At 36.8% G+C, this 14,948-nt stretch overlaps 1 protein-coding gene across 1 annotated transcript; it reads left to right on the plus strand.

Moving 5' to 3' along the window:
- Positions 1 to 5,076: 5,076 nt before the first annotated feature.
- LOC131530243 (SLAM family member 9-like) lies at positions 5,077 to 13,366 on the plus strand. Its single transcript, XM_058760393.1, has 4 exons — positions 5,077 to 5,134; positions 6,480 to 6,797; positions 12,909 to 13,199; positions 13,290 to 13,366. The coding sequence occupies exons 1-4, from the start codon at positions 5,077 to 5,079 to the stop codon at positions 13,355 to 13,357; spliced, it is 735 nt and encodes a 244-aa protein (XP_058616376.1). The 3' UTR covers positions 13,358 to 13,366.
- The last annotated feature ends 1,582 nt before the right edge of the window (positions 13,367 to 14,948 follow it).

Below are 14,948 nucleotides of genomic sequence, written 5' to 3' on the forward strand. Positions count from 1 at the left end.
TAACACATCCTTGCTGAATAAAAGTAATTTATTAAAGGAAATATTTTACTAACCCAAAACTTTTAAATAGTAAATTTCTATTTTGAATAGACGCTGTTATTAACTTTTTATTTATCAAACAAAAAAAATAAATATCACCGGTCCCAAAAAATATTAAGCAGCACAACTGTATCCAACATTGATTATAAATCAGAATATTAGAATGATTTCTGAAGGATCATGTGACACTGAAGACTGGAGTAATGATGCTGAAAATTCAGCTTTACTTCACAGGAATAAATTACACTTTAAAGCATATTAAAATAAAAAACATTTTAAATTGTAATTCACTATTTTTATGAAAAAATATTCATTATTTTTTATCAAATAGATACTGACGAGCATAAGGAACTTTAAAGAACTGATTCCAAACTTTTGAACAACATTGTATTATACTGTAAAAATGTTTTCTCAGGTAACGTAAAATGTACATTTAGTTACATCAAGGGTCAAATCAAATATAAATGGCAAATTAAAGTTAAAAGTTACACATGCTTTTGTGTGCGTGCTGTATAGGTCTGGTATAAAGAATATTCTCCACCCAATAAAGAAAAGTTTTGCTCAGCAAGACATTTTTTTTTTAATTAAAATTAGTAAAATTAGAACATTGGTCATGACCCAAGTCCCTTTTGAGAAACCGCTTCACTTTGGCTCGGCCACTCCAGGACCATAATGTGTCTTCTTCCTGAGCCACTCCTTTGTTGCCTTGGCCGTGTGTTTTGGGTCATTGTCATGCTGGGATACCCATCCACGACCCATTTTCAATGCCCTGGCTGGCTTCGATGCCCTGGCCCTGATGGTACATGGCCCCTTCCATCGTCCCTTTGATGCGGTGCAGTTGTCCTGTCCCTTTAGCAGAAAAACACCCCCAAAGCATAATGTTTCCATCTCCATGTTTGATGGTGGGGATGGTGTTCTTGGGGTCATAGGCAGCATTCCTCCTCCTCCAAACACAGCGAGTTGAGTTGATGCCAAAGAGCTGGATTTTGCTCTCATCTGACCACAACACTTTCACCCAGTTCTCTTCTGAATCATTGGCAAACTTCAGACGGGCTGTACGGACCTTGCATGATTTCAGTCCTTCACGGCGTAGTGTGTTACCAATTATTTTCTTGGTGACTATGGTCCCAGCTGCCTGGAGATCATTGACAAGATCCTCCCGTGTAGCTCTGGGCTGATTCCTCACCGTTCTCATGATCATTGAAGCCCCACGAGGTGAGATCTTGCATGGAGCCCCAGACCGAGGGAGATTGACAGTTATTTTGTGTTTCTTCTATTTGCGAATAATCGCACCAATTGTTGTCACCGTCTCACCAAGCTGCTTGGCGATGGTCTTGTAGCTCATTCCAGCCTTGTGTAGGTCTACAATCTTGTCCCTGACATCCTTGGACAGCTCTTTGGTCTTGGCCATGGTGGAGAGTTTGGAATCTGATTGATTGATTGCTTCTGTGGACAGGTATAAAAGACACCTGGGAGCCAGAAATCTTGCTGATTGATAGGGGGTCAAATACTTATTTCACTCATTAAAATGCAAATCAATTTATAACTTTTTTTAAATGCGTTTTTCTGGAATATTTGTTGTTGTTGTTATTCTGTCTCTCACTGTTCAAATAAACCTGCCAAAATTATAGACTGATCATTTCTTTATCAGAGGGCAAGCGTACAGAATAAGCAGGGGATCAAATAATTTCCCCCTCTCACTGTAGTCATTTTAAAATTTAGTTTATATTTTACTCATCTGTAAATGTTAATATAGAAGTTAAAACCACCTGCAACTAAAAGGTACAAAATCTGTCAAAGGGACAGTATTCTTTCTAAAGGTGCACATTTGTACCTTATTTCCCATAAATATATAGGTGCACATTAGTATCTAATGTGTACATATTAGTACAGTAATGTTTAATTGTATTAAATCATTTATTTCTAATTTATGTTGTGTGTTTGTATTATTTCAGCAGTGAATCAGATGTAGATCTGTGGGTGCTTGTGTTTTTGACAAACAACTGAACATATAATTGTGCAAAAGTAGTACAATAATTGACTCATTAACTTTTAAAGGGAGGAGGAAACTCAATCAAACTACTTTGCTTTGGCACAAATTCATTGATTACATTTCTCACTTTGGGTTAATATTAATTCAATTTTAGCCATATTTCTGTTGTTGTTTAGACATTAAAAACTGTCAATTTTCCTGTTCATCTTGCTTTATGGTTATAATTTAACATATATGTTTGTGCAATTCATGCTGTTATTACTATAATTTAATCTTTTTTTGTTTTCAAAAATGATGATATAGTTGATTTATTTTTTAAATAAACAAATAAAATAGCTAAAATATTTTATCTTATGTTATGCTTCTGTTTTTTTTTTTTTTTTTTGAATGAAGACAAGGATCAATCTCTCAACATGATGTTCAGTGGTTGTTAATAATTTCTTTCGTTTTCATCTGTTCTTCAGTGTAATAAAACAGCACTGCTGTTCGAAGTCAAAACATGGTTACTAAATTCTGTGACAGATGGGTTTGGTTCACAAAACAGATCCATCATAATTCAATAAAAAATAAAAACACTATTTTCACCTAGTAAACAATTGGAGTAAAACATGATGGAAGGCATCCTGTTACTTAAATTATGTTCAGTTCCACTTCTTTGTTTCAGGACTGGGGTTTTTAAGCTATAGCAAATTCATTATTAAATAGAAACCTTAAGGTCTCATAAGTGTTGGTTTGAATATTCACTCTCTGTCTGAATTTGAAGCAAAATTATTATTTTTTCTTTCATGTTTTTAAACTGTTAATCATGCAGCCAAGCTCCTGACTGATAAACATAAAATTGAATATTGAATGCATAGTGCTGTAAACCATCGCTTTCGTGTCTAAAGCAGAAAATGCCCTCTGTAAAACGTTTACCCCTTTAACTTTGCTACTTTTACCTGATCTGTAAACAGATGCTGCTGTTCTCACAGAGGAACTGCTGATGACAATATAATTAACTAAATAAAACATCTACCTAAACACTGCCACCGTGTGCCTGTTCATAATAAAAACTCAATTTAAGGGATACTCCACCTCAAAATGAAAATTTTGTCATTAATCACTTACCCCCATGTCGTTCCAAACCCGTAAAAGCTTCGTTCGTCCTCGGAACACAATTTAAGATATTTTGGATGAAAAGCGGGAGGCTTGTGACTGTCCCATTGACTGCCAAGTAAATAACAGTCAAGGCACAGAAAAGTATAAAAAAACATCGTCAGAATACTCCATCTGCCATCAGTGGTTCAATCTGAATTTTATGAAGCGACGAGAATACTTTTTGTAAGCAAAGAAAATAAAAATAACGACTTTTTTTCAACAATTTGTCTCCTCTCTGTCTCTCCGTGTCACTGTAGCGCTATTTAGGAGAATATCTGCTGGACGCAAACTGCATATGCATATGCGTAACAAACCACATTTCTGAAGAAAACCGACCGCAACACCTTTTAGTTTGACTCAGAAGATGAATTTCAGTAAACCTGGTACTGTGAGATCGCAGACGGTTTTAACTTTGTACTCATGGTCTTTCCTTTCACTAACACTGATAACTGCAGAAATACACACAGCAATTCTGTAATCACTAGAGTTTTGCTCCATTTTAGCATAAAATACAGTATATACACAATTTGCACAATATTCTTCAGTCAGGCAGCTAAAAAACAAAACAAAAGTATGTTAAATGATAAAAATAAAGACTATTTCATCAATTAAGAACAGCTGAAGTCTTACTAATGGCCAGATGAACTATAACATTATATCATATGCAAATGTAGTTTATGAACTAGGAGGGTCAAACTCTGGTGGGAGGATTCATATGAAGTGAACTGAGTGATGTTAGTGCAGGGATCCTCAAATCTGGCTCACGAGATCCACTTTCCTGCAGAGTTCAGCTCTAACCCTAATCAAACACACCTGAGCATGCTAATCAGAGTCTTCAAGATCATTAGAAAATCACAGGTAGGTGAGTTTGATCAGGGTTGGAGCTAAACTCTGCAGCGGATTGGCCCTCCAGGGAAAGATCTGAGGAACCCTGTGTTAGTGGATAGTCTTATTAGATCAGATACTGAACAACTGAAGAAAATGGTTCACATGTTTGTTTTGCTCTGTTTGTGCTAGTGCCGTCAGAGTGGTAAGTTAGAACAATATTTTTTATCTTTTATCTGCAAGAGCGACTGAGCAGCTCTCTACTAGTCTCACACACACAAACTGATTCTGTATTCACTGTTTTACTCTGCTAGAAGGAACTTTGTGTAAGTGTGTGAACAATAATAAAATCATATTAAATTGGCTAAAGCCATATTCAAGCATTAAGTGTATAGAATTAATTGTGTACATGTGTGGAAATGTGTCAATTTTGACACATAAAAAACAGATCAGTTGAGTTTTGTACTTTTAATGTATTCCTGTTGTTCACACGGTCAGATTTGTGAAGATGCGATCCTTTTTGCCGTTATGTTTCATGATCCAGTGTTCAACGAAGGAAACACACATAAATCGATAAGATCATTTATTTCTAATTTATGCTGTGTGTCTCTGTATCATTTCAGCAGTGAGTCAGATGTAGATCAGTGTGTGCTTGTGTTTTCGTCTGGATAATGATCATCACGTAGTAACTTAAGAAAGTAGGCATATTTTCTTTCTGCAGTGTAGTTCCATAAATAAATAAATACAGTTTAAAAAGAAAAATCCACCCCCCACCACCCAAAACCACTGGTTTAAAACCAACTTTTAAATATTTTTTTTTAAATTATATTTTATGCTTATAAAAAAGTTGAAGAGAAGGATAAAATAGTGGAATACATGCCTGTCAGATGATCAAACTTTCATCTTATTTGAGAATATAAAATAAATGCTTATAAAATTACTGTTGATTGGGCATTGGGCTCATATCACAATGATATGAACAACTAGTTAGCTTGAGTATATGTCAAAAGTTGAATCCTTCCATTGATATTTATAACTTTCTACACTGAGCTTCATTTGTATTATATTAATCTAACTGATAAATGGCGCCACCTGGTGGAATCTGTCTGTCTCTGCATCAGGTCACTAACTTGTTGGCATGTCTGGTTGTTGTTGTTGTTGTTTTGTTTATGTTTTCTATGTGAAGAGAAAAAAAAAAAAAAGAATTTTTTTTTCCCCCACCTAAATTTACGGCCAGGAGCCTGCCTATCTATCTGTATATCTATCTGTCTGTATATGAACTATAAGGAAAATGCATTTGCCATTTGTGATGATCAGAGACCCAGTCTGATGATCCTGTCTGTAAATGTAAGCCATGCAAACAAATTCAGTCATAAGACAAACATACATCAATCTCATTGAAGATCTTCAGTAACTTAATGCATATCATAACACATTTATTACACCTGTAATAAAGCACCCCAGTTCAAACCAATTATTTCTTGAATGTGAACGTGTTTTACTGTTTTTTTTTTTTATTGATTTCTAAAACAATATATCTTTTTGAGACTAAATTATGAATAGCAGTGTTAAAAATTATGATTGTTTTGATTGCTTTTCTTATCTCTGTGTCAAATGCAGTTTATCTTCATGATCAACACTATTCATAGCAGCAGGAGAGGAAGAGACTCTTCACCTGTAAACTAAACACATGCACTAGATGTCCACTCTTACCTGAACTATCTGCTATAACTGAGTCCTGAATAAATACACACAGCCTTTTTTAATCACAAGAGGTAGGCTCTGTTTTGCCATGACATGTAGTTTTGATATTAACTATATATAACACTCATATGCGGATGTGTGTTTGCATTAGGAGAGTCAAACTCTGTCGTCTGAGGATTCACATTAGTTCTGTTGTGCTTGTTTGGATCAGATGTGCTTTCATTGATAGTCTTATTAGATCAGAATTCACTGAGCAGCTGAAAATGTTTCACATTTTGTTGTGTTTGTACTGTTGGCGTCTGACCGGTAAGTTATAAACATTTCTATAATTTATTCACGTCTCAGAGTAATAAGATCCTGCTGTGGTTCAATTTTGATTATTTTCCTCTACTGTGTTCAAATCTGTCTTTGTTTTCACAATGATTACAAATGCAAATCATTCCTGAGCAATAAAAAACAAACAACAACAAAAAAACTACAAATGTCGTGGAAATTTTATAATAAAAAATGTATTTATGATATCCATATATTTAAACTTGCACTTTCAAACTGTAATTCAACATGATTAATTCAGCATAACCTTTTTACTTTACTTATTTTGCTCTACAGAAAATAATGTTAAAGCACATAACAGATAAAATTATTGATTGACTTATGTATATCTGTTCATATTTGTTTCATTGTGTTACATGTCGCTGCTGCTATTAAAGATTACAAACTGATTTCAGGCTTTCTAAACCAACAAGAACATTAATCTGTGTAAAATCTGTTTGTTCATCAGGTGTGTTTAGTGAGTTAGTGTCCGTGACGGAGGGAGATTCTGTCACTTTAAAAACTAATGTTACTGAAGTACAACAAGCTGACGACGTACTGTGGGTATTTGGAGCTGAAAAGTCTCTTATAGCTAAAATTAAAAAACAACAGCAAATCTTCTCCACGTTTAATGGTTCTGATGGGAGATTCAGAGACAGACTGAAGCTGGACAGCCAGACTGGATTTCTGACCATCACAAACATCACAACTCAACACGCTGGACTCTATGAACTAGAGATTACTGGAGAGATACTGTCATTAAAAACATTCAATGTTTCTGTCTATGGTGAGTATGGTACATATTCTTGTTTTGTTTCACTGGATTTACATTTTAACCCTGTGATGCACAAGCTATGCAATCCCCTTCTAATGCACAAAATGGGTCTAAAATAACTATTCATTTCCTGTTATTTCATACTTCACTGGGCATTTTTTATTATTATATCTTTTGAAATCAGTTTATTTGAGCTTTTAATATTCCCTGATATCTGAATTCCACGATCCATGAATATTCAAAATATCTCGTTTCAATGACCACATATTATTTATTTATTCATTTTTTTGCTAGGTTTTGTTTTACTAAATCAAATTTACACACATGGGTCAAAAATGACCCATCTATGCAAGCGTGATAAAACAAAAGAGACATTTTTTTAAAATAATTATTTTAGCAGTTATTTAGACCAGCACATTTAACACTTGAAATGTTTATTTGCCATTTTATCACACATAACATACAGATATCACTGACAACCGATAATACTGAAAGTGAACTGTCTGTAGTGCAACTGTAGTGAATGTGACTGAATAAAAGAAAAAGAAGTGAAGCTGTATGCCAGGGATGGTCAGTGTCAGTTCTGGAGAGACGGCTGTGTCTCTTCAGGACCGAAGCTGGCCGCCCCTGGTGTAGGCAATGAGGGTGGTAACTGTTGAATAGAAGATGTTAGAACATTCAAAGTTCGTTATCATTTTAGAAACTTGGTGACATGTCTGATTAAAACACTAGAACACCGGTCCTTTGCTCTCTTTTATTCCTTTGAAGCAGCAAGTCTCTAGCGAGTCACATGACATGATGTTCACAAATTCACATGGAGCAGATTCACAGATGTTGAGAAAAGAAGAGCATTAACAAGATGAACAGGATGTTCTTATGTCACTACAAACAATACAAAAAGAAATAAACTCATACAACCAATTCATCAATAAACATCAGCAATGTACTCAATCCAAATAACGATTAAATATTTATGCAATTCAAATAAACAAATTCAAATTATACAATTGGAAAACAAATTTACTTAATGCATGCTAAGGAACGGACATGGTTGGGTGCCCATTCAAACACCCACACCTCACCAATGCAAAAGGAAGGAAGGAAGTGAGGTCTATTTATAGACCTTAACCAGGGGCATATGGGTAATGTAGTCCTCCCTGTATGGAAATGTAGTATACTAGAAATTGTAGCTTACAAGGAATTGTGGGAGATGGAGGGACAAAGAAAATTTTGAAAAAATAAATAAAATAAAACAGAACAGTACAGTATTTCAGAACAGTAACATCAAGCACATTGTACCACAGAACCACGGGCCACCTCCGTGTTCTCCACTTACATGTAGAGTAGATGTGAACCATTTTTACTCAATCTATTGGACTGGGTCTGAGTTTCCTCTTCAGAGGACTCATCAGACAAGTCTTCAATGTCATCACAGAGTCCTCTTCATCTAGAAGAGCTGGATTTACATCCACAACTCCAGACTGACCCAGTAGCACATAGTCTAGTCATCAGCATCAGATATTTCAGACTCTGAATCAGGACTAATTGCCTCATCTTCATCATCATGTTCTCTTTGTAGCATTTACAACCATTTCAGCCATTAATCTGATTGAGACCAGCCATACTAAAACTCTGGATAAAGAAAATCAAAAGCACAAGAATATTTTCAAATGCACGTCAAACATTTGTTCGAGTATATACTCGATGGCAGCCATATTGTACCAGAATGCACACCACACACCAGCTTACTGGTGGAGTGGAGACAGTGATGAAGCCAATACTTATAATATCGTCACTGTCAGACAGAAACCTTGTATGTGCAAAACTGTTACTTTTCAGGAACACTGACAGACATAAAGGGCGACCAATTACATTGATTTATGACAAAAAAATAAATGAATAAGGGTCACTTTAAACCCATGTATGTAAAATTGATGTAGAAATACAAAAACGTTGTTTGTTTATAAAGTAAAAAAAGGGATAAAAATCAAGATGGCGCCACTAATCGCAACTTCAGTAGGGTGCTCCCACATAGTTTGTTTGTTTTTGTGGTTTGTTGTTTTTTGTGAAGCCGTTTTCCCTAAATTGTATGTGTGTGTGTGTGTGCGACGCCTTATACCGGAAGTAAATTCCTTGTGTGTTATGCATACTTGACCAATAAATGCTGAATAAATGTTGAATTGAAAAAAGGTAAAATAAATATAATGAACTGTGGAAATCAAAAACAAGATATTTAATGAATACCTGAAATGATAAATGATAAAATGCATTTCATTCAAAGATTGAGCAAAGAAACACTCATCCACAACTAAAATAACATAAGAAATGAATATGGGCCATTTTAGACCCATGTTGTACATTAGGGGTAGTGTGTCACAGTGCACACACACGAGGGAAGCAAGGAGACGAGGATGCACTCAAAATACAGTCTTTAATCCAAATAAACAGGGCAAGACAAGGCAAGGCTGAGACACACAGGAACACAGGGTACGTAACGAGTAGACCAGACCAAAACTAACTGAATAGACAGGAACTAATATACACAAGATAATATTATTATTATTATTATTATTATTAAGTTTTATTTATATAGCGCCATTCCAGAGCTCAAGGACACTTTACAATAAACATCAGAAGTGGGAGGAAAACATCAAACAGTAAACAGAAAGAAAAGAACATCAGAAATCCAAAGAGTAATATACAACATAAGACAGAATAAACAGAAGTTAACTAAGAAAGATAACATTCTGAAAACAAGTGAGTTTTGAGCAGCGATTTGAATTCAGACAGGCTATTGGCAAGACAGAGTGATCTGGGTAGAGAGTTCCATAATTTAGGGGCAACAACACTGAATGATCTGCCCCCCATGGAAGAGAGGCAATATTGTGGGATGGTGAGAAGGCGAGAATCAGAGGACCGCAATGAACGTGGTGGAGAATAGGGGAGGAGCAGATTGCAAAGATAGTAAAGAGCTATACGAGCAGCTGAGTTTTGAATATACTGTAATCTAGCAATAGAGGTAGCTGGCAAGCCAACGAAAAGGGCATTACAGTAATCGAGACGAGATGAAACAAAAGCATGAATGAGACTTTCTGCATCATTGGTACTAATGAAAGGACGGAGCTGGACAATTTGTCATAAGTGAAAAAAATGCTAACTTAGAGAAAGAGTTAATATGAGACTGAAATGAAAGAGATGGGTCAAACATAACACAGAGATTTCTAACAATACTAGATGGAGTAATTAAAGTGCCAGTAATATCGCAAGTAAAGTCAGCGGGAACTTTGGTGTTAAGTGATGGAGTACCAATAATGATGATCTCAGTTTTTTCCATATTTAGTTTCAGAAAATTAGATTTAAGCCAAGTTTTAATATCTTGCATGCAAACATAAATTTTGTCGATTTATGTGGATCGAGAAGGCCTGCATGACGTGTAGATTTGAATGTCATCAGCATAAAAATGATAGCTAAAGCCATGACGCTGTAGTATCTGACCCAGTGGTAAAATATAAATAATAAACAACAAAGGCCCAAGAACGGAACCCTGGAGGACGCCTTGTTTTAGGGGGGCATTAGGGGATCTGAAATCCCAAGCAGAAATGTAAAACTGTCTGTCATATAGATATGAAGAGAACCAGGAAAGAGCAGTACCTGATATACCCACAGCCGACAGTCGAGAGATGAGTAAATCATGAGACAACATGATCTCACAGAATTCCGTGTAATGTTCACGGACTTAATTAACCTCCAAATCTGTGGTGGCATCACGGAATCGCCGAAAATTCTGTGATGGGCTCACAGAAAAAAATCCGTGATGGGCTCACAGAAGTGATACCAATGTAAGTCAGTGACAGGCATCAGCCGTGCTCCACGCACGGATCCACTGGTTCAACACTTTCAATATGCCGACGCGATAATTTATCGTCATCATTATTGTTCAGAACTGGGTAGGTTTAGGGTAGGGGTGGGGTCAGGTACTCCAGTGAAAGTATAACTGCATCGGAGTCACTCTTTTTACGTGGTCCGATGCAGCGCTGGTGTTGAACCAGTGAATCCGTGCATGGACCACGGCTGATGCCTTCTGTGAGCCCATCACGGAATTTTCGGCGATTCCGTGATGCCACCACAGATTCGGGGTTAATTAAGTCCGTGAACATTACACGGAATTCTGTGAGATGAGAGATAGTGTCAAAGGCAGAACTGAGGTTTAGTAACAGAAGTAAAGATAGTGAGCCAGTGTCACAAGAGAGTAATAAATCATTAACTACCTTTACAAGGGCAGTTTCTGTACAATGTTGTGGACGGAAGCCAGACTGAAATGGGTCAAATAAATTATTTGCCACTAGGAAGGACCGAAGCTGGGCTGCTACAGTACTTTCCAATAATTTAGCAATAAATGGCAAGTTTTAAATGGGACGAAAATTGGATAAAACCGAAGGATCGAGATTGGGTTTCTTGAGAACTGGGATAACTGCAGCGATTTTAAGTGACTGAGGAAAAGAAGTAGTGACAAGAGAAGCATTTATGAAATGAGAGATAGGTGCAGAAATGACCGAATGACACTGTTTTAAGAGAGAAGTAGGAGCTGGGTCGAGTCGAGTTGTTACAAGAGTTTTAATAAACACACATAGCTGAACAGAATCTAAACAATCAAACTAAATTAGGACAGGAAAAAGACCATATATGGACACAAGAGGGTGGAAAACACACGACACGAGGCTGACATAGTGATACAAAAATGATTTTTATTAAAAAAGTAATAAAGGATTTGTGATGGTCAAAAACAAGTTAAAGGGGTGGTTTACTGTTTTTTTTCTTTCTAGGCTTGATTGTGTTTATGGGGTGCAGTCTAACGTGTTCATGCTTAGTTTTTTTAAAAACGCATTATTTTTCATATAATTTACCTTTATTCCACACCACTCTGTCCATTCTCTGACAAACGCCTTAATTATTTCCTGTTTTTATGAAGCCCCTCGCTCAGAAATACGTGATGGGCTCTGATTGGTTAGCTGGCTCAGTATGTTGTGATTCACTAAACTGCCGAGCGTGCGTCTAAATGTCCCGCCCCTCAGCTCAGCGGCATGTGCTCCGGTTGTATTGTAAACAATGGCGTCGTCTATATTGCTTATCAATTTGAGCCCGATTGAGACGCAGAGGATATTAGTGAAGAGGATCGCGCAGAACATGTGCAAGCACGGCTCTTAATGGTATGTTTGTTTGTTTATTTGTTGTCTCATACTTTTAGATACGCTGTTATTATGCTACTGCTTATGTTAGCTTTTAATATACGGTTTTATTCTGATTAAAGCTTTAATACAGTACGGCAACCGCACACGCGCCCATGTAAAACGCTCCTCATTGCTATGTGAAAATGTATAATTGGAGCAGTTTGTTGGAGCTGATCTGACGATCTGGATGAGAGAGAGAGAGAGAGAGAGAGAGAGATGCAGAGCAGGGCGACACGAGGAACAGGATTAAGAACGGCTGTTTTAGAACATTAATTTTGAAACTTGTGAATCCATTAGAATCGTTAAAAGACAGAATCGTGATTCATATATGAATAGATTTTTACATGCACCCCTAGTTTTCTCTTCCTCTTCTCTAAAGCAGCACAGCATGGCCTCGCCCCCTTCCTTACATGTTCCCGAGGGCGGGGTTTATCTGGGTCCGTGACGTATCAGACCCGGGAAGTAGTTCGTTGTAGTCCCTTACCAGCCGTTTTTGTAGGCATTAAACTTCCAGAATTTTAAAAGACAATATCTCTGTTTGCATTGAACTTTCAGCGCTTCAACTTTGCAGATATTGTTTATGCTCAAACAGCAACATTACACACTAACTAATGTTAAAAAAGTGAAATTGCAATCAACCACCCCTTTAATTGAGGAATTCCTGGAATACCGAATTATGAAATTAATTACTTGCGAAGATATAGAAAAAATAAACTCATTCGGGTCAACTTAGATCCATGTTGTGTATCAAAGGGTTAAACTTATTTAAGTTTCCAGTAAGTGAGATGACAAACTCACTCTCTCATTATACTAAGCGTTTACTTGGTGCATTAAACCAAGCGTTTTTTATTAGTATTCCTTTTGCGTATTCATTTTTATTCTCTCATGTTTCCAGCTCGTCTGCCTGTTCCTGTCATCAGCAGAAACTCTTCACAATGTTCTTCATCATCATCATCATATTGTTCATTGTTGTGTTCAGTGGTGAATGTGGGTCATGTGACTCTCTCCTGGTACAAAGGAAACAGTTTATTGTCCAGCATCAGTGTGTCTGATCTCAGCATCAGTCTCTCTCTACCTCTGGAGGTGGAATATCAGGATAAAAACACCTACAGCTGTGTGCTCAACAATCCCATCAGCAACCAGACGAGACACCTGGACATCAGTCAACTCTGTCACACATGTTCAGGTACAGCAGTGGTTTATTCACTGACTTGATCTCTGTCTTCTGTTGTTGATCAGACACAGATTTCTCTTTTACCTTCCTTCACGTCCCCAGAGACCAGTGTTGATCTCGGTTGCTGCTGCTGCTGGATCTCTGTTGATTGTCTTCTGCATCTGCTGTAGAAAAACTGAAAAAGGCAAGTGTTACCTACAACTTTTAACAAGTGTTATAAAAATAATAACAGTACCCTTTAAAAAACTACTCTAAATATGTTAATGAATCATAATTTAATATAATTTATGTAAGTAACACCATTTAGGTCCTAAAAATGTGTGTGGTTATTTTTATTTTTTGCAATGATCTGGCCTGGGCAGCTCTTTACTTTTACTCATCTCACACACACACAAAAAATTATTCTGTATTTACTGTAACTGCAACATTTATTTTTGTGCGTGCATCAGGGCTTGACATTAACTTTTTTGCTCACCAGCCACTGTGGCTAGAGGTTTTCCAAATTTACTAGCCACTCAGCATTTTAACAGGCCACAATTTTGTTGTGGGGAAATTACATTTCATTAATAAGTTCACTTAATATAATAAGACAATACAGGGCAATTACCAATCAAATTAAATCAGTATTAGCAAATCTGATATTTCCACTGCAGAAGAAACAGAAGCAGGTGAAGTGGCATTTAGATGCATTTACACTGCAAAATTATAATAGCATAAATAATGTTATGAGCTTGGTGTTTTAAATCCGATTTTTTAAATATATAAATATGAAATGCTGTAAAAATGCAAAGGTAGGTTAAGAAGAAAAATGCCGCCAGTAGGTGCCAGCAAGTCATGGCTTTCATTCAAACGCTTTGTTCAGACGGCTGAGTCATTCAAGAATGAAGCAAGTGCCTGTCTTTATGGCTGCATCTGAAAACTTAGGCAGCTGACTCACTGCCTTATGAGGCAATGACTTTGCAGGCAGCTGTTGCGGGATAGGGGAAATAGGAGTTGCCGCTTTCAGACAACTATGTACTGGAGTTGTAGTACAGAGTGAGATGCATTATGTGTAGTGTAGTTCAGTGAAATGTGCTGGACTGACGTGCTCTCACTGTGAGCTGTGCAGTTAAAAACAGAGGAAGAAAGTTGTATTCTGCTTTATTTTAAGTCCACCTCGGAGCTATTTTGCACTGTAAACTTGACAGCATGAGAACGAGTAATGGCATGCATCGGTAACTTTGTCCGTCTCATCCCTTTGCACGAACATGAATTGATGAGCTGTTACGCTGCCGCCGGGAGTCGTTGAAGCTGAGAAAGTAACACAGCGTTTTTGCACGAAGGCACCTCACAAAGCTGATTTCGGACAGGCTTCTGAGGCAGCATAATGGTTTAATGATCTACAACAAAATAGAACGTGTTTTGGTGATAACTAAACAAGTATTTAATTACTATAATACTAATTTCGCGATAGAAATAACATCAAAGTTGCAAAAAGTTAATCAGAAATATACATTTACACCCAAACTAACCACCAAATGCAACTTTCAGACGCCATCTTTATTTTTTAGCTCAACCATCACTGAGCTGTGTTGCTCAGAGATGCGTGACTATTTTGCTGTGATCTTTCTTCTGAACTATTTTCGTTAACCAAATCGAGCAAAAACAGTCAACTTTGACAATACTGTAGGCTCGTATAAGCCTTGTATAAAATCAATGTCAAATTTGCAATCGTGGTTTTCAGGGAAACTCTCGTGTCATGGTGCTTAACTAGGCTATGTA

The sequence above is a fragment of the Onychostoma macrolepis genome, chromosome 22 (assembly GCF_012432095.1).
Source record: "Onychostoma macrolepis isolate SWU-2019 chromosome 22, ASM1243209v1, whole genome shotgun sequence".
NCBI classification, from domain to species: Eukaryota; Metazoa; Chordata; class Actinopteri; order Cypriniformes; family Cyprinidae; genus Onychostoma; species Onychostoma macrolepis.